At 43.7% G+C, this 26,523-nt stretch overlaps 1 protein-coding gene across 1 annotated transcript; it reads right to left on the reverse strand.

The window, feature by feature from the left end:
* Positions 1-183: 183 nt before the first annotated feature.
* Positions 184-26,274, reverse strand: kcng2 (potassium voltage-gated channel, subfamily G, member 2). Its single transcript, XM_064348195.1, has 3 exons — positions 25,745-26,274; positions 13,741-14,641; positions 184-1,739 (listed from the first exon to the last, which is right to left on the reverse strand). Exons 2-3 carry the CDS (start codon positions 14,521-14,523, stop codon positions 915-917), a joined length of 1,608 nt encoding a protein of 535 aa, XP_064204265.1. The 5' UTR covers positions 14,524-14,641; positions 25,745-26,274; the 3' UTR covers positions 184-914.
* Between the last annotated feature and the right edge of the window lie 249 nt (positions 26,275-26,523).

The following is a 26,523-nucleotide window of genomic DNA, read 5'->3' on the forward strand; positions in this document are numbered from 1 at the left end:
ATACTTTGAATTGTCTGCACAAACATCTAAAAATATTTCTTCTCTGCCTGTGGAAGGTGATGCGTTTCACAAACAAAAGGATTAGGTGAGCCCTTTTTTTTGGACTGAGCGATACACCCAGAGAAAATAGTTTTTCATTTAACTTCACAGACAGCGTTGTCTGTTCCGGCACATTGCTATGAATATGAATATTATTTTAGTAAATTAAGTAGGCTGAGAAGTAAGAGCTACTGCACTTTGCAGAAGAATCATGCAGTGTGTTTCCTGGTCTCGCTGTCAGCCAATTTTAAACATTCCGTGTGTAGCAATGCAAATGATATGGCTGTACGCCACAATACACAAGAGGACATATTTGGCATGTTCATTACATTTATTAAAACCAGCTGTACCTGAGTCTACTGAATCTAGAAGCAAACCATACAGAAAAATTAGTAAATATTTCAATTGTGTACAGTTCCCTGCAGAACTGTTCCCTTATTGCAGTTCATTGCAGACATACCAAAATGAGAATTTTTGAGCATTTTTTTTTTCCAAGTTCTTATACAATAGGCTTCTAAAAAGCAGCAGAGCAAATATTTGTCAAAACTTTTCCTCGATGCTCTCCACTGTGCTGTAGAGCCATACTTCTGCTTAAAGCGCGGGGACAGGCTGTAACATTTCACCAAGTCATTATCCATATACTCTGTCGATTCAACTGAAAAACGTCTGTAAAAACAACTCTTCAACTGGCCTCTTAGGGAAAGGTCCTTCTCCACAGATGTCCCACACGCTTTTTTTTTTTTTGTGTGAAAGCTTGGCCAAATGGCTGTACAGCGCAAGATGCTGATAAGCTGTAGCCCCCCAAAGTAGCGGCACTTGCAAATCCAGTGCCTCCTCCACGTGGGGTTGTGGGGTGGGGGGGGGGTTGTTTGGCGTTAGGGCTTTAGGGATCTCCTGCTCTCCAGGGCTTTCTGCGACGCCATGGCGACGGACTTCCTGTGCACGGCGGCCTCCAGCGCGGCCGGGTAGGCGTGGTCCGTCTCCTGGGAGTCCTCGCTGTTCTGGGACTTGGTGCTGTCCTGCGAGTCGGGCTTATGCCGGGACGCCCGGCACTGCTCCTCCTTCAGCTCCACGTAGGAGCGCGAGAAGGTGTGAAAGATGGAGGTGACGGGGAAGGCCATGAGCAGGATCCCGCTCAGGATGCTGCTGAGCGCCACCACCTGGCCGGGGATGCTCCGCGGCACCATGTCCCCGTAGCCCACCGTGGTCATGGAGATGACGGCCCACCAGTAGCTGCCGGGGATGCTGGTGAACGCCTGCTTGTCGCCCATCTCGCTCTCCGCCAGGAAGACCAGCGGGGAGAAGAGCGCCATGGCGACGCAGAGGAAGAGCAGCAGCAGGCCGAACTCGCGGGTGCAGCGGCGCACCGTCAGCCCCAGCGTCTGCAGGCCCAGCGAGTGGCGGGCCAGCCGCATCACGTAGAAGATCCTCAGGGCCCGGAGCACCCGCAGCACCAGCCCCACCTTCTCCAGGTAGTTGTTCCCCGAGCCGGCCGGCTTCTCCCGCATGGACAGCGAGTCCACTATGAGCGTGATGTAGTAGGGCAGGATGGCCACCATGTCGATGATGTTGAGCGGGGTGCGCAGGAAGACGCACTTGCTCTGCGTCTGGATGAAGCGCAGCAGGAACTCCAGGGAGAACCAGCCCACACACACCGTCTCCAGCACAAAGATGTTGTGGCATCTCTGAGTGCACTTGCCCTGGGAGGAGGAACGCGAGACAGGTTAGTTACGCGTCTGAGAGAGAAATGCTACTTGTACTGTAAAAAGTAAAAAAAACGGGTCATCCTCAGGGTTCCATATCACACGCAGGGCAGAGCCATATATAGAAGTTAATTACACAGTTATGAGCCCCTGCAGTCAGTCAAATGGCAGCGATGCAGAAGAAGCTGCTTTGCTCAAAGAACAAAGGATTGTTTCTTCTGTTGTTTTTTATGTAAATGTGGCACTGCAATCCCTTTTTTGGGGAACTGCTTTTCAATAGTTCTAAAATGAAATTCTTTAACGCTTTTGAGAATCGCTTTTGCTTCGTTACAGTTACTTCTTTTCATGATCCCTTCATCTGATCAAAGCGTAGACTCGGAAATGCTTGTGATTCAGATTAAAGGCCGTTCAAATTAACCAGAAAGAAATCTTGCCCATTGTGATTTTAAAAGATCTCCCGCTGTCCACAGATTCTCTCTCTCTCTCCATCCTTTCCTCATTCAATTTCAACTAAACTGTTATTTGAAAAAAAAAACTTCAGACAGATTTTGTTTTCTCTGGGATCAGCATCGGCTGAGCCAACATTCATAAATGCCTTCATTTAATTTCTTGGCATGCCACAGTTTTTGTGAGCCCTTTCCATAATTAATTTTCAACACCGGTAAATGGGCTCATAAATATTTGAGGATATGAGTACAAGAAATTATTTCCTTATTATGTGTACAGGCCCAGTAGGAGGATTCCAGGTCGTTATTCATAACTGTTTATGCATTCCTGTCGCCTTACTAACTGGAGTATATTTCACTCCCATCTTCCACGGCTACAGCTACCTCAGCTTATAACACTATCTTCCTCTCCCATATTTTTCACTCAACCGGAAAATTTATGCCAGTCAAGTGTTTTCATTATTAATTTCTTTGGCATGTCAGGCATGAACACGTATGCAGTGCACTCATTTCTTTTGGGGCCTCGTGAATGAGAATCAGAAAGACACGAATTTTACTCTAAGGCTTGGAATCTAATTGCACTGGACTTCTAACCATAACTTTGTGGAGCACAGAGATGTTCCTCTGTTCAGTGATTACATAGAATTTGAAGTTGTCAGTTTCTGAAATTAATAAATAATGAAGTGCCCATGGAAATGAGGAAGGAGATGAACAATGCAATAAAAAATTCAATTTTTTGCAAATCAGGTCCAATACCAAACAAGAAGCTTTTTAACCCAAACCAAACAATAAACTCTTCAACCCTACATCACAGAGCCTGTACTAAGAATAAGCTAAACTAAGACGAATACGTCTAAGACCTGACTTACTGTATGTCTTAGTTGATATTTTAATATACTGTACTAGTAACTTTGCTGTTGTAAGCAGTGGGCACCCATTTTACCACTTTGATTAGTGCTCAGTCACAGAAGATTAAAAAATAATACTTTTTAATGGTTTTTTTCCCCCTTGCAATATGACCTGTAAGATACCACATTGGAATTGTACTTTTCCGTGCCTCTTATGAAGCTTGCCTAGTGTTTCACTTGATTTTTATAGTGACCTTGGCTGCGGTTCACAATTGTGAACCGTACAGCTGTCATCTCCCTACCGACCCCCTACCGCAGAAACCCGCCGCAGAATGCTGTAAATCCAATTAGGTGACGGTTATTCGTTCAGATCGGCGCAAGACGGTCCTTTCGAACGGGAACCCGCGCGATTAATAAAGCGCGCCCGGCGCACGCGATGCATTTGCGCCCGAGCGGCGCGGGAGAGAATGAAGCAAACGCCCTCCGACGCCCAGCCATGCGTGACACGCTCGTGCTGCGGAGGGCCGGCGTGAAAGGGTTGAGCCGGAGCGGCCGTTTCCATAATGCAGGCGCGTTCGTTTGCGTCCGCTCCATTTATTTCCCCAGTCCTCCACTGTGTACTGCTGGCGTGGCAGGACCCTGTCGGAATCGCACGTGCGCGCAGACATTACTTACATTGAAGGATTTGAATTGCCGGCAGCCATCTTTTGGGGACGATTTGCAATGCATAACATTTTTTTTTTTCTTTTTATTTTCCACATTCTGCTTGCGGGGCAGGATTTTTATTTACGCCGCTGAGTTTTGAATGAGCACTTCGCTCAGCAGTGCATTTGCAGTCTCGCTCAGATTTCAAATGAGGCCGGAGGCACAACACGTCGCCTGCCTGCTGGGCGGCTCATCCTAATATGAACCTAATAACTGCTCTAGTGCATGCGTGGGCTCAACGGCATGGTACTGAATCCGGGCGGTGCCTGGGCCCTTGCTGGCGCCCCTTGTGAGGTGACACACAACAGACTAGCGTCGCCCCGGGATGGGAAGGTTTCAATCGACCGGGATGACAGCGCCTCTCCGCACACCAGTGACCCCTACTGGTCGACCGGGTTGAAGCAAATCCGCCTGAACAGGAAGTGTCTTCCTCCAACTCATGTCCTGGACTGCATGTCCAGGCTCAGCACTTGCTTGTCTGTACTGTCCCAAATTGATAACAGAGGCCGTGGAAATGAGCTCTGATATAGATAGGGCAATTGCAAACTCGGCGGGAAGCATGAAGAAAAGAATTTGCTATGCGCTGCCCTTCCACCAATGCTCCGTAACAATAAAATGTGAAAGGTGAAAAGAAGAATGTGGAATTGTGTTTGGCAAAGCTCAACCACGGAATCCTCATTATGTTTCCAGATGCAAAAATATACTCACATTAAATGGATTTAAGTGCTGTGTAGCTGGGGTAGGCCATATTTTGTAAAATCCTTGGTGTTACACAAATTTCTGCAGATGCCATAGCTTGTAATTCCCACTCAAACTTGTGTATCCTCATCATTTGCACTAGTTTCTCCAGTGACCTGCGTTGCCAGCATAAAGCTCATTAACAATGACGAAAACCCACACAGAGACAGAAGTTATATTTAAAGTATCCGATTAAACACGGATTAAACTATTTTAATTGCTCTCGTATGGTGGCTGAAAAAGCAACCAAAATTTGCAGTTTAAGGTCCTCATGCTTATTAGAGCTTATCGCAAACTTAATTAAATCAGCAGGCCGGTAAATTTAAAGTAGGCCAGTACTCATTTAAATTGTCATCCCGAAATAAAATACATGGCCGTTATGGTTAATCCGTTTCAAATTAGCTCCTGCACACATTTTCGCCATAAATTGCATCTGACTATTAAGTTGCCATTCAATTACCCTGCGGACCAAGCTTAACTTGTAGAGATTTATTGCTGCCCAACGATCCTGAAAAACATGTATCCAGGTTGACAGAGCTTACTGTGAGCAGCAGCAGCGTGGGTCGTAACAGTCTCTATCTCTCTCTCTCAATCTCTCACTCGCTCCCTCCCTCCCTCTCTCCGTCTCCTTCCCTCTCTCTCTCTCTGTCTTCCTCCCTCTCTCCCTCCCTCTCTATGCTGTCTGTGCCCCTCTGTGCCTGACCACCCATCACAGCTGACACAGTGGCTGTGTCCTGGAGCCACACACTGTGGGGGCAGCGGGGTGGCCAGTCACAGAACACGGCTCCCCCTCACTCTGCCACAGCGCACCCTGGCCTCGCAGGAACGGCCTGCGCAGACCTTTTCATCTGTGTGAAGATCATCTGGCCGCAGGGTAACCCGACCCCCCCCGCCAGGACCGTCCCGCCCCCTCCCCAGGGACGGCCTGCGTTCCTCAGTCCTCACATCACATGCTCGCTCAGTTCAGTCATCCGGCCGCAGGTTCAGCTACGAGCGAGACTCCTGGCCTTCGGCGCGGCCACGATAACAACCACTTCTTCATTTCTGTCCTTACCTCACTGCTCTCGTTTCAATAGCATGAGAACTTTGACAACTGAGGGGAATGCCTCTGCTCAGCGTTCTTCGGCGTTCCACCATGGGCAGGCAAAGCAGCTGTCAGAAACCAGCCGGCTATTATTTTTCTGCAGCACTTACGGGGGACCTCAGCCCCATTGCCCAACATTAGCGAAGGACGAACAAATGAGACTGAGGAGAAACATTTGTGAAATGTGCCTTCTGGATCAATAAATGAACCCTTAATAAGAGAGGATGTAAAGGGCAGAAAGTTGCGAGGGGAAATGGCTACCACGCACTACCACAGAAACTTGGATTGACTATCGCATCGATTTTACTTAGTGCTTTACGCGGATCTGAGTGCTCTACCATGAAGACTGACAGTGTGATGCACGGTGGCCATTTTGCCCAGAACCCCAACCACACATCAGCTGAGCGTGGTGTTAACCCTTTTAATCCCACTGGCCGCAACTGTGACCACAGAAAAAAACATACTTCTCCAGGATTGTTTGTTAGTGTTAAAAATATGTTACAAATTTTGTGTTGATATCTCTAGGAAACATTCAGGATTTAAATGGATCGTTAAGATGGACAAATTAAAGGGTAGATACTATAAAAAGTGAAATACACCAGCCAAATGGAAGCTGTCCTATTTTAGGATTCACAACGTTAAGAAACATAATTATATTGAAATTAAGGCAAGAAATAAACCCCAAAAGACCCAATCGCTTACTCTTTTTGCCCCGCCTGTTTTTCAACATTCAACATTCAATATTCAGAATGATCACCTATGTCATATGTTGTGATGTGATAAAATGAGGAAGTGTCAAATTAGCTATAGCTAACCCTTTTTCCATTAAAGAATTAGCCCATACTTGATGCGCATACTAAAGTTATAGCAAAAACGCTAATGGAGAACAAGTTAAATTGACATATGATGCTATACTAATTCACTCGCTAGAGGTGGATTAGAGTAGATCCTAAGGTAGGAGCTAAGCAGCTAGCTAGTGCTGTTCACCTGCATCCATTAATAGAGTCAACACTGTTAGCATGCAGCACGTATTGTCTAATATTCTTGCACTGGATGCACAGGGATGCACCCAATTGCTATCAGTCTACTCGTATGAATCTTGGAAAGATAGCTAAAAAGCTAATTTCCCAGAAAGTGCTCTGGTTGTTGGCTTTGGGAAGAATCCTCCAAGTCCAATCACCTCTGGCTCAAACCTGAATGGCTGTATTGTGGTATCAGAATCAGCGATTATACCTTGTACAGACGCGCCAGAGTTATCTAAGTCACTGGTTATATCCTTTGATTCAGAAAGAAATTGACAGCATTTAAATATTTCATTCATCTTTTCAACCAAATATTTCTGTCATCTTTTCATCTATAGCTAATAGCAGAGCTGTTTGTCTTCCATCTACTGCACTACGCATCAAAGCAGTCATTTTCCGGCTCAACTTCAGGTGTTTCTGTCAGGAGTGATCAATTTGTCAAATCTGAAGCCATACTAACAACAATTTCAGCTCAATTCAACAAAGAAACCTCTAGACTATTATGTTATGTGGTGCTTACCCTTTAAGAAATGTATATATAGGCATATAGCAGGTGTTTTTTTTTTTTTTTAAACAATTGTGGGTAGGCTACTTTTTTGCAGAAGAAAGGGCTTAACGACTCCACCTGGGAAGTGACCCTGCAGCCTCCATGTTATAAGGCCAGGTCTGGGACCATTATCCTGCTCTGTCAGCCAGGCCTCGTGTTACTGCACTCCCCGTATGAACATGTTGCATGTATAATTCATTCACACAGCCTGCGAAACATATGAAACAGTGTGATGGCAGAGAGGTAAAAAAAAAAAAGCTTGTAAGCTGAAGGATCATTCCCGGGTGAGGCAATGGCATTTTACTGTTACTTTTGTAGCCTTGAGCTATGGAAGTACCTGACCTAAATAGATTCTGCAAGCACCCAGCAGTACAAGTGGACAGAATGTTGAAAACATGAGATATAAAACAAAAACTTTAAATGTCAGGCCGAACACATTTAGTTTTTTTCCCCCATAAATTATCAATGTTCTGGTAAACCAAGTGAAAGTGAAGTTATCTGGGTTCACGTGAAGACATATTTCAGGAGAAATGTACGATTTTTATAATGTTGCGGCTCAACGTGCAATGGGCAAACAACCGACTGCCTCTTTGAAGCCTGAGACGAGGCTTCCGTCAGGATTGGATGGAAACGACCTGATTGACAAGCGCATAATCGTGTCATGCTACCCCCGCGAGCGCGCGGAACACACAGGGAAAAACGGGCCAAACGCCTCTGTCGATATTTACACGACGGGCGCCTTTAATGCGCAGTGTTCAGATCGCTGCCAGGCCTTGTATGAGGCGCCAGGTGGTCTGACCGATACATGCCAAGATCTGCCCTTTCAGCGGGACGCGGTACAAAGCTGCCTGCCTGGGGGGATCTGATCTCAGCGGGGGGGGGGGGGGTGGGGGGTGGGCAGGATGCCTGGCCTCAGGATCAAGGCTCCCATCAACCTCTGAGAGATGCGCGGTGACACTCTGTCGCCGTTTGAAGTCGCTCATCCGCCTTGTCTGATAACGCCGACCGGTAAAATCTTTAATGAGCCTTGAACCCTTTCTCTCCGACTTCCAATCTTTCTTTCAGTCTCCTTTTTTGTTCATACCCCCCCTTCCTTTCTTCATGTCTCTCTTTTGTCACTACTTCCCTCTTTCCCTTTTTTTTCGCCAATCCCTTTTCTCTCCCGCTTTGTGCGTTTTTTGGCCATATGCCTCCATCACAGATAAACATCAGTGGCTGGCCAACAATACAGTAACTCAGACAGTCCCATTTTACTACCAGGACCCCAGTTTAGATTAGAAGTGTAAATGCTGATGCTGTTGAATTCCTAGCTCAACACTCGCACAAACATCAGCATTAAATCAAATTATATTACTGAATTAGAATGTGTAGCTTCTGTAGGTTGTACTGCTTTTTTGAAAGTCCATTTTCATAAATTACTGTTACTTTTCCCACGTTTTCTTGAGATAGCTAGATGAAACGCTGCCAATTGCCCCACTCCTTTTAATGCACTCCCAATATATGCATTCAATTTTACACAAAATCATCTGGCTTTCAGGCATAGGTACTCCACTTCCTGTATCAGATTTCACAGGACAGCACAGGTAACCGGTTCCCTCGGCTCACAGAATCAGCCTCTAACTCCGTTGCTGAGTGGACGCGTTGCCTTTTGCCAGTCTTTAAATAGCATTGCCTCGCGGGTGCTGAAATGGGCCTGTCCAGAACGCTCATTTTTATCAGAGAGACGTGTGGGGAAGACCTTCCTGTAAGCCCAGTACTTCAGCAGATTTTCAGCCCAGATCCCCTCCACCAGCTCCGGTTTCTCCACAAGGCTGATTTTAGAGCAATCATTCACTGACAGACCGCTTGTTATCTCCCTAATGGACTGACAGGACAGCCTCTTTCCGGTCGGCCTGCCCCGGCTAGCAGAGCGCCGGAACACGGTCTGACAGAACCTCAACGTTGCCCAAGTTTAAGACCCTCCATCCAGCCCACACCGCCAGACATCTTGTGTGCTAGGGGCTGTGCACCAGGGGTGTGCCAATATGGCCAGTCGAAATGATTCTGTTCTCATTACTTTAAATATGAAGCTCATTTAAACCAATAATCATTACAGGTTTGCAGTACTTTCCATAGAGCGGTTACTATTCTTTTTTTTTTTTTTTTTTTTTGAACAGGCCTGGAACTGCACACTCAACACAGTGATGGCAGAGCTGGTAAGCTGTCAACATCTCCATAGACAACTCCAGGCTTATCACAATCAGTCTTTTTATATGCTGGAAAATTGTCTCACTTATCAGTAAAAATTCCAGTCACAAACACATTGTCATGTCCTGACAGCAGTAGATAATTTTCTAGTTTCTCCGGTTTTCTCTGTAAGGGTCCTCTGCAAACATTGGGAAAAAGATAGGACCAGCATTAAAAATACCATATCTCACAAAAAATACTACAATCTAAACCACCCAAGTGGATGCTTAAAACCTGTGTGTGCTTAAAAAATGCCATGTGGTCCCTCATGGTAACTGAGCTTTGCAGATTCTGGAGAACACAAAGCCATAAACAAAAAAGTACTTACACAACAGAGCGAGAATGTCAAAAAATTATGAGTAGCAAGCACATGGACTGTATTCTTCCTCAGACATTCGGCCAACAAAAGCATTTATTGCGCTGACAAAAAATCTTGTCAGCCAGGTTAAGCAATTTTCATATCTGAGTCTTTCAGAGAAGTCTAGAGTTTTATTTCTTCCACTGCTAAAAACATGAAAACCAAAAAGCCAGATTCCAAACAGAACTGTGTCCTGATAAGTACAGGTAAACAAGGCTCTGTTGAACAGAAATGCGTGTAATTAGGATTCCATTAGACTGCTAGCAGGATGAATAAAAAAGATGCACCAGGACATAATTCAGTTTTGAGAACACTTGTCCTTCTCAAATAAGAGACTGCATTCCCATTACGCAAAAATCAGTTTAAGAAGATGGAAATTGCTTTCTGTATGAATGTAATTTACGACATTTCACCATGCAGTGCAGTATGTAGAGGTGATTTATGTATGACGGAACAACGGACAGGGGGCGCTTAAGAATTAATCGAAGGAGCATTACTGCATCCTAGGTCCGTATTTGTGAGGACATTTCCTTTCCTCTACACAGAGTCCTTGATATGTTCTCATTGAGGTGAGACAGGGAGGCAATATATGATTCTATTAGTGTGAATACACTGAACTTTTGAAATTTTATTGCAAATTTTGTGTGACCTTTACGTGGTCTAGCCTTAGCTGACGCAGGAGGAATGGATTCTGCAGAGGAAACCCTGCTGACTCAAAGCCTTTTCCAATTATGTCACTACCCAATGGCGCCTGGGAACAACACAAGATAAAGTGTGCACACTAAATAGCACAAACCGTACTGTACAAACAGCTCTTTTACACCAAATAGAGAGTGCACACAAGCACCGAACTGATGACCCCCTTCAAATTAACACGTGAAATGATGCATTAAATAATTTGAGATTATTTTAATTTTCTCAGGAATGATTTATTACACTAGATAATACTGCATTTTTGTGGTGTGTAACAATTCCATATAAATTGATCTTCACAAAAACATTTCAGTGCAAAGTTTTACATTATTTAGTACTATTTAGGAGCAGTGAGACCCATCTCTTCCCACATTTGGCTGCTGAATAAACACTTCCAAACAACCGTTGAGCTTCTGGTCAGCATCAAATACAGGTTGTGATAAGGCGTGCTGTTTTGTAAGGTAGCAACCTCCCACATTCTCTTGTCAGCCTACCCTATTAGGCACTAAGTAGCACCCCCATCCCCCTACACCCCCACCCCACCCCCACTTAAATTCCACCACTGATCTAACTGGAGATTAAATGTTGAAGTCAGAGCTTTCCGGGGCCCTCTCTGCCTTTTTTTCATCTCCCGTTTAATGACAAGTTGCTTTGTATTCCTCCCCATTGTGGATGTCTCTTTGATCATTGAGAAAGCCCGTAGTTCATTATCTAATCATTTTAAGCTTCTTTAACTTCATTCAAAGCTGTCAACATAACTTACTGTACAATGAGACAGAGCATTACAGTTTCTTTGGTTTCTACTTACACTTTGATTCTCGTAATATTTGTCATATAATGAGAAGATCAAAGATATAGATGTATATGGTAGTGTAGAAGAACTTATCTGGCCTGCACAGAGCCCTGACCTCAACCCCATCCAACACCTTTTGGATTCACTGAAAAGCCAACTGCGAGCCCGACCTAATTGCCCAATCAGTGTCCAATCTTACTAATGCTCTTCTGGCTGAATGGAAGCAAATCCCTGCAGCAATGCTCCAACATCTAGTATAAATCAAAGGGTGGACCAACTCCATATTAATGCCCATAATTTTGGATGTGATGTTGGATGTCAGCTGTCCTTTTGACCATGAAGTGTGTAGAATGAAACTTTAAAGGTCTACCATGTAGAATTTTGCGGCCCTCGTAGACTCTGTTTGTAAACCCCACTCACAACTCCTTAATCCTCAACCCCACCCACAACTCCGTTGACGACACACCCTTGATCGCCACAAGCAAAATGTCAAGTGAAGAGGTGAGGTGGTCAGAGATATTAAAAATAGCATTTTTAGCAACATGAATGATTCCATATAGATGGTGGTAACAGTAATTATGGAGTATTTTAACTATCTTTACACTGAGTGCACCCATTAGTGCATAGGAACATTGTACGGTAGCTACTCCATTGTGCCGGTGCAGCTGTTTTGTGTTTTGTGTCTTTCCTCTTCTGGTATTTTGCTATTCTAAGCCAGTTTTACAAAGCATGATTACTGAGCTCGCTGGGTACCTGCGCTGAGTAAAACCCGGAACCCACGCAAATTTAGAACACTGACTGAAATAGGGTTTTACTCTGCGCTGTTATCCAGCTCGATAATCCTCCTTCCTGAAATACCTACCTGGACATGTAGCTAGAATTGGGATGTAAACATGGAATGTAATGTGGAATGAGTAACATTAGCCGGCCATTGGTCTATCATAGCTAGCTAATATACCTGTAAATTGAATTACTTTTTAATGAAGTTATCTGTAGCCTTTTCAGAGTTGTTAGCTACTTTGTTATCTTTGTTAGTGAAGTTGGCTATAGCTAGATAGCATGCATGCTGCATCAAATTCATTTCCCCTTATTGAAATAAATGCAGGTGAATTACCGAGCTAGCTAAGTTGCAACTACAAACAGTGATAGCAGTTCCTATGGGGGGGAAGACATCTTGATAGAAGAACAGAATTCAATGCAAAAGCTACGCAACCTCGGGCATCTAGCTGCGTAGGGTAACTAGCTTAAAATAACGTTACCTACAGGTCCAACAGAAAACAGACCAACTCCACGTCACTGTTCATCCCCCTGGCAAACTTCAGCTGACACCACCGAAGAAAAGTAATTCCAAGGTTGACTCTAGTTTTTGAACGAGCCCTGTCGGTTTGTCTTTTTACTTTGCTGTATCTAGGCTTCTTAGCATCTGCCATTGCAGCAAACTAGCAACAAACTTTGTTGGAGTCTGACCTTAAACCACAGACTCTGTAGCCATGCCCACCCCTCCCCACAGAGAAAAGAGCACCACACCCAGAAACATCCTGAACACATTTTAAAATAACAAAAAAGGTAAAAAGTGCACAGATTCGGCAAGAGTGTGTAAAGACTGAGACTGTCAGTGCATTATAGATATGCCTTAGCATAGTTATTTTATGATATTTTCAAATAGAAGTATGCCTTTAAATGAATGAGTTTTGGAAAGTTAAAGTTAAAATAGTAAAAGGCCAGTGAGTACTGGTTGGTGAGGTGACCACAACGTTAAAGCTCTTGTTCGACTGCAAACTCCTTATTCACACATGGAATTTTTTTTTACACTGCAGAAAATGTGTAAGCCCCTTCCCTTACCTTATTTGGTAATCTGGTCATTGTTTGTACAGTTGTAAACCAGCATTATTATTTTCATTACAAAATGACTAAAATCCAGAAGTGCTGGATGTCTTCTTGTACTCTAATGCACATTTGAGCCGTTTTAATGCACATAACAGAAGCTCAAATCAGCTGCGCATTGCATGTGACTGAGATGGGATAGGCTAACATTAGAACTGTGTAAGACTATATGAGTTATGAAGCTCTCACAGGCCAGGGGAGGATCGTGACCCCTAGTCATCACTCTGCTCTCAATTAGCAAGAGTGCACTTAGCAGACACACAAGCCTATGAAAGTTTATAATTAGCACACCTGAGCATATCTGCAGCATGGACCGCTCGCAGCATGCGGTGGTCCCAGTGGAGAGCTCTGACCGCTTAAATAACTGTTAATAGACAACAAGCGCTGCCCTCTTAATAAACAAAAAGACATTAATTGCATTTAGAGCCTTTATGTTTCCATTATGATTTAACGTCTGTGCTCCACTGCAAAGGTAAATGAGCTAATGAATTCATTAACTAAACTGGTGAATTAAAAATCTAAGAAATTTATTTTTTTTTTATTGTGGGAGAAGTTGAAAACTGTTTGGAAATAAATCCTGGGCAAAGGGTCGGGTTGGGCATGCAAATGCACGCCACATCCCATTATTCCACCCGAGTGGGCGCGGAAACTCACGCTCTCCTCCTCGGCCCGCAGGTCCGGCATGGTGCTGACGCAGAGGGTGACGGCGGTGATGACCACGAAGATGACGGACAGGCAGGCGAAGATCTTCCCGGGGAGGCCCGAGTGGGGGTTCTCCACCATGTCCCTGAGCCGCCTCATGCAGCCTGCCCCGCGGCCCTCGTCCGAGCAGGTGCTGGGCGCCTGGTCGTCGCCGGGCAGGGACGACAGCTCGGCGTCCTCCCGCTGCGCCTCCCGGTGCTCCTCCTGGCGGAGGCGCAGCTTGCGGAGGCAGCACCACTCCAGGCTGCCCTCCTCCACACCCCAGTACAGCAGCTCCTCCTGGAAGGAGAGGGCGCACATCTCCCGCAGGAGGCGGAGCTTCCCCGCTGCCAGGAAGGTCACGATGGTCCGGAAGGCACTGGGATTGCGGTCGAAGAAGAACTCGTTGCGGCTGACGTCGTAGTCGTCGCACACGTCCATGATCTCCTCGTGGTTGTGGCAGCTCTTCAGCTTGCCCAGCCGGGTGAGGGGGAACTCGTCCAGGGTGGTCCAGGGGATGCGGTACTTGATGCCCCCCACGTTGATGATGGCCGAGCTGCCGCGGCCACCGCCGCGGCCGGCCTCCGTGCGGGGAGGGAGTCGGTACAGGTCCTCATCCTGGCCCAGGAGCTTGGCCCTCTTGTAGAAGACCCCCTTGTTGGTGGTGATCTCGTGCAGGTTCTTCGGGTGCTTGAAGTGGAATGTGGTGAACTGGTGATCGGTGCTGCCCGCGAGGAAGGCCACTTCCTGATACATTGGTGCGGCCGGGGGTGCTGGCCGCTCACAGCCAGGGGGAGGGGTCTATGCGGCTGGCAGGGTGGTGGTGGAGTGAGGGTGGGTAGAAGAGTCACCCGTCCAAAAACAGACCTGTCACCTGTGGGGAAGAAAAAAACTCCAGTAACTTGTTTTCTAAAAAGGTTTTCCTAATTAGCTTTATATATTGTTATTTGTTTGAACACAAAGGAAAACTAAAACCTACAAAAAAAAAATCCAAATCCTTCACAAAATGCATTTTTTATATGAGTTTGACTGTCCCTAGTTGAATATTTGCATTTTTAGAATCAGCTTTCAAAACAGTGTCTCTAAAGGTTTCTTAAGACAAATTGCTGCAAAATCTCAAGGTGCAGCAAATTACTGTCATACAGTAGTCTGAACCCCAGTGCAGGGGAATTAATTTAGCTGTTTTTCTCTTTAACGCATGGATAAAATCACTAAATGAGATGTTTTGCATAAAGCATTGTTTAGTAAGGTTCAGTAATTTGGAATACCACAGATCAATCAAGTCCACACAACATTTATACCAAACGCTGTCCTCCCTACAAACACCTCTCGATCACACCTTGACTTGAAGCTAAGACTAATTCCCAGCCTCAATCCTTACAGCGCTCCCTGCATTTTTCAAATAAATTAAGCTAAACAAACAATTGGTTATGCATGCTAGACCCAGTTCAGCCATATATTAACCCTGTGTATAATTAATGCTACACATCCGTAACAAGAGAACTACTGTCGCAAAGAACTTGAACTGGAGCGGGACTTGAACCAGCAGACACCCCCTCTGTGGGAAGACTCTGCAACACTGCACCTTTGCTCAGAAACTTTAAATAATAAAAGAGAGCATACTTCTTCAGTTTGGTAGCCTCTGACCTTAAACCAAGGGAATGTTCATGAACTACAAAGAGATACAGTCAATGCTGTATGAGAACTGACACAGAGGAAGCAGCAGACTTTCTTCTATATCTTTCATGCCCTGTGTGGATATTTGCTCATGTTTCATGGTAAACTTTGATATATGAGCACTGCACCCCCTTTGGAAACTGTTAAACCCCTGATGCTGTGACAGGGACACAAATTCCCTATAAAGTCAGCAAGTGTAGTGGCTGTTGATAGCAGGCTAACCAGAGGGCTGAAAATTAACAAAATTCAGGAACATATTTTGGCTTTGCGTGTGATTTACTGCTGTGGTACCAGAGATAGATCGAGAAAGGGAAAAATAGAATAATGTTCCCCTGGTCTAATTTGTATGCATGAAAGACGAATAGCAAATTTGGTGACTGAAAACAAACACTTTCCGACATTATGCGTGAGAATCAATCATTCCCATTTAAACCGCATTAAATCTGTCAGTGAATTATCCTTTGAGGCTTTTCTCAATAATGGAACTCTCCATTCTTAAATCCTGGTGTGACTGTAAAAAAAAATGGAAAAAGCATAAATGCAGGGTGCACAGTTGGTTATTTTGAATATGTGCCAAGTTTAGAGAAGCGCTGTTGCAGGCAGAGAAAAAAACGAATCCAAAATATGCTGCAGGTGCGTAGAGTTCAACATGACAAGAATTCTGATGTACTTCCCCTCCAGAGAGGCTTTTTTTTCAGACCCTGGCCATTAAAGGGTGGCTGCACCATACAGAGAAACACAGAAGAGTAAACCAAGCCTGGAAATGATTGAATAATACTGCACATTCATTTGGAAAACAACAGGAAACGCAATAGCTTCTACCTAATGTCTCGTACTGACCCATTTACTAATTGCATGTTATTATGAAAGCAGCTGGCTCCAGTTACAGCTTCCACAGTGACAACTCTCCTTTCAGAAAGCCATCCTTTATCAAATACATATTCAAAATGAGTCCTATGCCCACTTGCCCAGAACTAAAAATATTCTTTTTCCAGAGAAACAAATGACAAATGTTCAAGAAAGACATGCACGACTAACAGGATAGGTTACGTCTGTCAAACTGAAATACACGCTCATAACGACTGCATGATAAAGCAAGATTATGTGAAATACACTGAGGTGCACTCTGGGAGACTGGTTACATAAGATTAAATGTGAAAGGGAACATGTGCAGTGAGAGCGGCGTGTAGTCAGATTGGTTAGGTATTGAACAGTGTGGTGTTGCCTGCATAGTGTTTCATGAGAGGAGTTCAGATAGTTAACAGCACTGGCAGATCCAGAAGGCGTTCACAGGGTTAGAATGTGGACTCCACTCGAGCCTCGGTGAACCCTCCCCCCCCACCTAACAGACAGTCTAAGTAGATTCATACTGGGTCTCATTTTGTTGGGCGTTAGACGCAAGTTTAGTACACGCTGGTTTAAAAGCAGAAGTCTGCTTAGCATGCTACCATTCTGCAAAGAGCAATACTGTAAATCCTTGCACACAAATGAAACCTTCTAGCCAGTTCTGCATGAATTAGATGAACAAATATTTAATATTGAATTTGTCTCATGAAGAATAGGCTACATTTATCAACAATCTATACGTACATGAAAATGTTGCTCAACTATGTCATGTAAAAAAAATGCTAGCACGCGCAATAAAATATCCTTTAACTAATAAATTGTTTGATAATCAAGGAATGAAAATGGAAACAGGTTGAGAGTTATCAGTTCCTAGGTAAGATTAATGAAAGCCCAATCTGAATCGTGTTACTGTCTGAGAGCACTGTAGACAGTGAAGAGGGTGAATTGAGAGCGTTATGGAGTAAGAGCAGCTTACAGTACATAGTGAGCTGAATTGAATGAATGCAGTTTTCATAGTGAACTGAGTGGAATGAATGTAGTTTACATAGTGAATGGTCTAGAATGAATGCAGTTTACATAGTGATAGGAGTGAATTTAGTTGAATGAATGCAGTTTGCATAGTGAACTGAGTGGAATGAATGCAGTTTACATAGAGAACGGAGTGGAATGAGTGAAGTTTGCGTACTGAACTGAGTGGAATGAATGCAGTTTGCATAGTGAACAAGGTGGAATGAATGCAGTTTACATAGTGAACAAGGTGGAATGAATGCAATTTACATAGTGAACTGAGTGGAATGAATGTAGTTTACATAGTGAACAAGGTGGAACGAATACAGTTTACATAGTGAATGGAGTGGAATGAATGAAGTTTGCATAGTGAACAAGGTGGAATGAATGCAATTTACATAGTGAACAGAGTGGAAGTAATGCAGTTTATATAGTGAACCGAGTGGAATGAATGTAGTTTACATAGTGAACAAGGTGGAACGAATGTAGTTTACATAGTGAACAAGGTGGAATGAATGCAATTTACATAGTGAACAGAGTGGAAGGAATGCAGTTTATATAGTGAACTGAGTGGAATGAATGCAATTTACATAGTGAACAGAGTGGAAGTAATGCAGTTTATATAGTGAACTGAGTGAAATGAATGTAGTTTACATAGTGAACAAGGTGGAACGAATGCAGTTTACATAGTGAACGGAGTGGAAGGAATGCAGGTTATATGGTGAACTGAGTGAAATTAATGCAGTTTGCATACAATGCAATGAAAAAACATGCCCCCTTCCTGATTTCCTCTATTATTGCATATTTGCCACCCTGAATGGTCCCAGATCTTTACATAAAATGTAATATAAGACAAAGGGAAGCTGAGTGAAAATGAAACAAATTATTGTTAATTATTGAGATTGGTCCTTGTTATCATACACATTTGCTGTAGCTGACCCTGAGATTAATATTTTATAGATTGGTGTGGGTGGGAAGGCAGGTGAAAGTTACTGATGTGACACTTCAGCCAGGCAACCTTTGCTGTGTGTGGTGTGGCCAGTGTGGCATGTGGTACTCATTACCAGGGTGTTCAGAACTAGAAAATCAAAGACTGAGGCCCTCTGCATAAACACATGTATTAAAATAAACAGTGATAGGCTGCTGTGCTTATTCTTTTGTGGCACTGTCCTAGTGCACGGATGGGGCTGATAGACTGGTTCTCAAGCTGGACTGTGCAAGTTGCTGACTGTGGTCCAGCGGCCCCACAGGGCAGTGCACAATCGGCTCCAGCATCACCCAGGGGAGGGAGGATTTCATTTAGATAAGATTACAGCATCTCATCGCTCACTAGCAACTCTTGTTGGTTAATTGGGCGCCCGCAAGTCTGTCTGTTCAGTGACACATGAATTGTCTTCCTCCAGCTCATCCCTTATTTTGTAGCAATGAGCACAGATGTGATGTGTGCGCGCGCACACACACACACACACACACACATCCGTAGCATTCAGTCTGGTGGAGAAGCGGACTTGCAGTCTTGTTGTCGGTCACACCTTCCAGTAGAGAGAGCACACAGACCTGGTTTGTGTTAACTAATCAGTCCCAGTGCTTAAAGGTGCTCCTCTCCACAGTATGGGGCTGAGTCCAGGAGCACATACTGAGAGAGCGAGTCTGTCTTGGAGTTTGTTTGTCAGAGCACAGAAGATAAAGAGAAAGAGAACACTGTTGAAAAGTGACAGAGCTGGCAACTGAAAAGTTGGCAGGCTGAGACCTGCGGCAAGCTGCAAATCTGTCTCTGGGTTTTGCTTATTTTTGCCTCCGTTGTTTTAGTTTGTGGTGTTAGTTCATTGTTTTCATTTTGTTTATTTGTTTCCATCTCTCTGTCCATGCGGCAAATTATGGTGCAAACCCGGAACTGCCACATCTCCCACCCAGTGGTGTGTCACGGTGTATGACACTATACACACACACACACAGAGCGCAGAACTAGTGTCCAAAGTAAAACATAGCTAGTTAAATTGTTGCACTTACAACCTAGCTAGTTTAACTAGCTGCATTTTTGTGGCACCTAGCTGCTGAAAGCAGCAACTAGCTGTGTTCTGAGGGCAGCTACGTAGGTCTTATGGCCAGCTAGGTGGCACAAACGGCAGCTAGCTAGGCAATTGTGGCCAGCTGACAAGGAAAATGGGAAGCTAGTTAAGGTAATTTGGTCGCTAGCTACAAAAAAGGATTAAATTACTAAATGGCTTGCCATATGGTCACAAATCCTTTGCATTTGATGACTTCCTGTAGTCTGCGACCAATAAACATCACCAGATGTCAGGTATAGATAAATAGATAGATAAATGTTCTTTATTGTCCACAAGGGAAATTCATTTTGCTCAGGTCAGTACACTACATACAGACAATAAATAAATAAATAAATAAATAAATAAATAACACCACAGCAAAAAAAACACCAGAGTAAAAACAGAAGGTATGATTCTAAAAGCGTGTGCGTGCATGGGGGGTGTTAGCACAACAGGTCCAGCTCTTCCAGGCGGAGGGGGGCAAGGGGGTTCCAGGTTATGTTTGTTACGGAGCCTAATAGCAGAGGGAATGAAACTGGCCCTGCCTCTGTTTGTTTTGAATACAGGGGCAGCATATCTCCTACCAGAGCGCAGGATCTGAAAGCAGGTGCTGAGGTTATGAGTTGAGTCCCTCGTGATCTTACCTGCTTTCTTCACCGCCCTCTGGTCACAGAGCCGCTGGAGGGTTGAGCACTGCTCCCCGCACAGCTTGGACCCCAAGGTGATCACCGTCCACAGCTTGGCCTTGTTGGTCTCTGAGAGCCCCTCATACCAAGCCAGAAAAGAAAAGGCAAGGAGGCTCTCTATATGGCAGATGTAAAAGGAGGATGGGAGAGGTTACGTCCAGATGCCTCAGCCTCCGTAGGAGGTAGGTCCCCTGCTAGCACTTTTTGAAAATGATTTCTGTCTTGTTGTTGAAGGTCAGCCCGATGACGATGGTGGTCCCAAGGTACTTACAGCTGCTAACCCTCTCCACAACCTCTCCGTTGAGTGTTAGCTGTGGGACAGGGTCAGCCTTCCTCCGGAAGTCTATGAGGAGCTCCTTTGTCTTCCTCACGTTCATCCGGAGAAAGTGCTCCTTGCACCACCGGTGCAGCTTCTCTGCTTCCTCCTCAAAATGGGCGGGGCTGTTGGAGGTGTCGACCAGTGCAGTGTCATCTGCAAACTTCACGGCCATGCTCACACTGTCTGAGCCCCTCAGGTTGTTGGTGTATAGCGAAAACAGGACTGGGGAAATCACTGTCCCCTGGGGGGCGCCGGTGGATGTGAGCATGACAGGAGAGGTGGAGCTGTTGACCCTGACAAACTGCTCCCTTTTGAGGAGGAAGTCCAGTATTCAGAGGATCATGTGGGGATCCACCTGGAGCTCTTGCAGTTTGGCGCAGAGGACATGGGGCTGCATGCGATTGAAGGCCGAGGAGAAATCCACAAACAGGATCCTGGCATATGCGTGCGGCGTTTCTAAGTGACTGCAGGTGGTATGTAGTACAGTCATCACCGCGTCCTCCGCTGAGCGGTTTTGCCTGTAGGCAAACTGCAGCAGATCGAGGGTGGGGCTTACTTGTGAGAGGAGGCGGGGTAGCACTAGTCTCTCCAGGCACTTTACCAAGACCGATGTCAGGGCCACAGATCGGTAGTCGTTCAGCTCTACAGGATGATTAGTCTTGGGGATAGGCGTTATCTTGGAACGCTTCCACAGTGTAGGGATGGTGTTCTCCCGGAGAGAGTAGTTGAAGAGATGACAGAGAACGCTGGCTAGCTCATCTGAGCATTCCTTCACACATTATCTTCCCTGGTGATGCTCTGCCAGGCCTGTACTGCAGCCGTGAAACACATGTTCAACTGGATTCCGAATGGGTGATTGACTTAGCCAATCATGATCATGCCACCTTTTTGGCACTGAAAAACTCTTTGGTTGCTTTAGCAGTATACTTGGGGCCATTGTCCTGCTGCAAGGGGGAGCGCCATCCAATGAGTTTTGAGGCATTTGGTCGGATTGGAGCAGATAAGATGTTTGTGTACACTTCTGAATTCCTCCTGCTGCTGCCAACAGCAGTCACATCATCAGTGAATACAAGCCCTACTTCCACCATGTTTCATAGATGAGGGGGTGCCTTGGATCCTTTCTTTTTCCACACTTTCCTCTTTCCATCACTTTGGTACAGGTTCATACTCATCTGTTCTCATGCACTTTTTTAGCAAACCATAACTGTTAACCATAACCATAGCTGTTCTGTTCCTGAGACTTACCAGCGGCTTGCATCTTGCACTGAAACCTCCAAGGCCATGCTGGTGTAGTCTACTCTTTAGGGTAGTCTTTGACATATTTATGTCTACATCCTGGAGAGTGTTCTTGAGCTGTTCAACAGTTTAAAATATTCTTCTGTCATCCAATACAGTGGCCTTCCATTGTCTATCGGGTCATTTCCATTTTTAAATCAGCGGTGAAAGATTATTATTAATTCAGTGCCCAAAGTTTGCCGAGGTTAGGAATAAAGATAATTTTCTTTGCAACTTTAACAGTGCTTTTAAATCCAAACAGGTTTTAGGAAGATACCTAAAGCTAAGCCAAGCTCCCAGCTGTCCTCAGAATAGTACTGAATTATCTTTACTTCACTGGATATATTAATTAACATACATTACATAGCATACCATATTTGCACATCAACTAAAGAGTTAACAGCACTGACAACATAACACTTAATACATGAATAATGGACTAAGCTAAATATAAATTCATAGGAAAATTATTAGGGCTTAATGTACAGAAATATTATTTAGACCAGTAAATAACTGGAATTTACAAGGTAGAATAATAAGAACTATTGGCAATAGTAGAAAACGTGACTCGTGCATTCAAGTATCTTTCTCGACAAAGGAAGACAGGGACATCCTTAGCTTTATCAGCCTTAGGCTAAAATAATCTCAGTCAAGACTTTTTAGTTAAGTAATGGAAGCAGAAATCTGCCAGAACTCACGGTGGAAATTACTGAAATGTCTCCTTTCATCTACACTGAAACCACAGTGAAACACAAGAGATGCATTATTATAAAGTGGTGATTGGAAAATGGCAGGGAGGGAAAGCTAATTGACCCGAGACACTAATGAGGCGGGAGAGAACTCCGAGGCTTATTTCGGTCTCTCGGACGACAGCCCCAGAAGCTGACAGGAAGAAAGATCAGCATGGCCGAGGCCAATCGAACATGCTCCCCGTAACCCATCTGGCTTAATTCATTTTGTCTGAACGCTCAACGCAAGCATTTGAGAACACCTGAGAACACAATGCAGTAAAGCATAGGCAGCAATGTTGTGTAATGGTTACAGACATTACTAATTGAACATTTGATAAATGAGACCTTCACTACAGACTTATTAAGAACCCAGCTGTATAAATGGATAATATTATGAAAGTTTTACACATTATAAGAACACATGAAACACTAAATGAGCTTACATTTTTCAAATAAGAAAAATCAGCACAAAAATGATTCACTAAAAGGTAAATTAATGTTTCATAATCACCCATCCTCATCGTACCTCAAAAAATGTAGAAATGCTGATTGTGTTAAGCATGACTGGTTTGCAATTTACGGAAATGTTAGCAGTAGTAGTAGTAGTTATCAGGCAGACAGATTGGGGTTTTCTTCCCATTGCTGTGACAAATTGCCATATAGAATTTGGCCAAACATAATTAAAGTACTTGTTTCATACTGAAGTGAATTCCTTTCTAAAAGTAGCCTAATTATGCCTTAAAAGCAGTCATGTATTTATTTTATGCTGCCAGACAAACACATTAAATTTTGAGCGATCAAATTTGTCAAGAGAACACACAGCATACAGTACAGCCAGCCCCTTCTGATTGAAAATTCAGGTTTGCTACAACTAAAATAATCAGTAACTACTCCAGTAACTGTTGATAAAATACCTGGAAAATTTATATGACTGGTTGTTACAAAGTTGAATAACTACACAGAGAAATTACTCATCTATAAGATATGCAAGAATAAATCATTTTCCCCACAAAAAGATTACTGAACATATATCTATAAAGGGCCACAGCATTCATCTTAGGTAATGCATTATTCCAAGGCATGCTTATACTTGATCTCCAAATGTACAGCAACAATAGTATGAACACACAATCCTTGTGCAATGAGGAAATCAGGGGTGTCCAATCTTTCTGAAAATGGCCGGTGTGGGTGCAGGTGTTGTGTTTTTTTTTTTTTCGTTTGTTTGTTTGTTTTGTTTAAGCCCAGCACCAAAACATCTGATTCTACTTGTGAAGGTCTTGATTGAAGACCACAATTAGTTAATCAGTTAAATCAGTTGTCACAATGCTGGGCTAAAACAAAAACCTACACCCACACCAACCATTTTCAGATAAGACTAGACACCCCTGGAGGAAATTCTCTAAGCCAGCAGTTCCCAAACCTCTCCTCAGGTACCCCCAGTCAGATCCAGGTATTTGATGTGTTCCACCTCAAGCACACAATACAATCAATCAAGCCCTTGATTACCTGCACCAGGTGTGCTTGCGATGTAACACAGATACCTGTATCCAGGTGAGGGGTCCCTGAGGAAAGGTTTTGGAACCATTTTGCTAAACCAGTGGTTCTCAAACTCAGTCTGTATATTCTGGTTTTCATTTCAGCCACACTTGAAATTCCAGAATTTGAACAAGCTGTTCGTTTTCCTTAATTTGATGCTTATCATGTTTCGAGGGATCATTTACCCTTTTCAAGCCCCATTATGTCAAAAAGAGCCGTGTGACATGGAGAATAAACACCCCATATTCACATTGTGCTACACACTGGTGGTGCTCAAACTGATGTGGGTTAGGGCAGAGGTGTGATTATATAGGCTATGTGGTTTTTAGTGGTTGGTGCGATGTGATCTGGTGTTATTCAGTATGATGCGAGATTTGGGGGAAGGAGAGGTAGGATGGACAGTCCTCAGGTGTTTTGTTATACCCCCTTTTTAATGTTTTTTTTCTTCTGATTTTATCATTTTATTTTGTCATGTACTTGGTGTATTAACAGTTTTGTATTCATATTTGGAAAAACCAATAAGAAAATATTGCAAATTAGTACATAACGAAGTGAAAAATTCACTGATCAAATGAATGAGGTGAAGCATTAGGCTCCTAACTGGTGAAAGAGTTGACACCCAGCCACTAAAACTAACCATGTGGTAGATGAAGAATTCTAACAACTGCATTGTGTTGATAAATTTGAGGAACAAATTATGGAAGAACTTAAACACCTTTTCAACAATATTAATTGAGCAAGAGAATGGCTGCAACTAAACCAGGGCACACAGGGGTCTCGGACCAAGTTTGAGAAGAAAGTTCTAAACTAAGGGTGTCGACTCTTATCCGAAAGGGCCAATGTGGGTTCCGGTTTTTGTTTTAGCTATGACACTTAATTTTTATCATGACCTGGGTTAGTTAATTAGTCTGTCAAATCGTAAAAATGTGCTATAAACAAAAAACCTGCAACCACGTCAGCGCTTTTCGGATAAGATGAGATGCCCATACTCGTGGCGAAACTGAAATATGACTCAACAGGATTTCAAAAATGAACTGGAAAAGTTACTCCCTAAAATTATAAGCAGAGCGGTATGCATCTGTTTACCGAGGTTTGTTAACGTTATTTACACAACCGATACATTAAAGGCAGATGCGTCAACAGCGAACCACTCAAACAAATGGCATATAGGCCAATTACTCAAACAGGTAGGCTATTTAATTACTTTTGAAGAGGAAGAGAGAAAATTAGCGGCGCCTTCTGGGAGGAATCGTAAGCAGTTTTTTAATATAGAAAATGTGACCCTCCTTGCTCCTTTCATTTCCAGAATTAATTTTAGGTCATTATTGTGGACTACGGATGAGCCATTATGTTATTCCGATAGCCCACATCCGTTCTTCCTTTTAGAGTAGTAGTGATCGTGATTTTAAGCGTAAATGGTTTTCTGTTTCTACAGTTCAGCAGCTGACTTTCAAGAAAATGAAAAGTATAGGCGGAACCTTCCTGGACCTACCAAACGACTTGCTAACGATTTAACTGCTCATTGTGATTATATCCTAATCTTACTAATGATATTGGCAAAAGCATACAAACATTCTTATCAGCAGTTACTCAATGGTGCATCATTGCGCATATCAACAAAATGTATACGGGCTATATTATTAGTGGCGAGATAGGCTACCTGGCAATGTCCCTACACTATAAGACGCAGTGATAACGTGATTTCAGTAAATGCACGCATGGTGTAATGAAATCCACACGTGTAATTCGCAGTGATTGCGAATAGGCTGCTTCATCTCTAAGTCACCCATCTGTCTACAGTTCAGTAGGCTAGTAACTCTAAAATAATGGTATTGTTCAGGTAAGTCTTACCTGCAGTGTCGGCTTGCGTCCATTAGAATCAAAGTTACTCCGAATCAAAAATAACAAATTGACGCCCATCCATTTTATTCAATACCCATCAATATCAATGTTGTTTACATGGTTGAATTGCTTATCCTTTCAAGTCGTATTCCAGGTGTTCTCAAACGCAGGATGCGTCACGTGCTAACATTTAGAACGGTTTAGATCAAGTTTCACAGCTATGTTGTAAAGTTGCGTTCATCTCCGAGTTTTGCTAGTAAAGGCGATGTTTTAAAGGTAAAAAGTAGCCTACTTCTTATCTCTGTTCTCTTAAATACGACCTCTCCGACGCAAAGCGTCTGTGGCTGAATTTAATCGGACTAAACCAAGACTCTTGCCGATTGATAAAGTCACCCGTAACCAGTCTAGATTGGGTGTTGCCGTTATTCTTTCTATCCTCCGAGTATGAACGATTGGAGTGCACTGCACATGCGAACCACTGCTCTACTCCGTTTTTCTAGGGGCGCTTCAACTTGCGCAAAGCCAAATAGAGACGTCAGGAAAACTGTAGGATAGCAAGGCGGAGTGCCACAGTGAGAGCGCAAAAACTAGTTTCACGATCAGGCATCTTTTATTTGTCGCATAAACTTGAAGGCTAATGTTCGACGGTGAGCATGCGACATTGCCTAATTTATGGAACCGATGTTATAGGCTATTTAATATACGTTTTTATCACAGCCTGTAAAAGATAGGAATTGTTTATTCAAACGGACAGGATAGATTTTTAGTTTCATGATAAAGCATTTATA

The sequence above is a fragment of the Anguilla rostrata genome, chromosome 8 (assembly GCF_018555375.3).
Source record: "Anguilla rostrata isolate EN2019 chromosome 8, ASM1855537v3, whole genome shotgun sequence".
In the NCBI taxonomy this organism is placed as follows: Eukaryota; Metazoa; Chordata; class Actinopteri; order Anguilliformes; family Anguillidae; genus Anguilla; species Anguilla rostrata.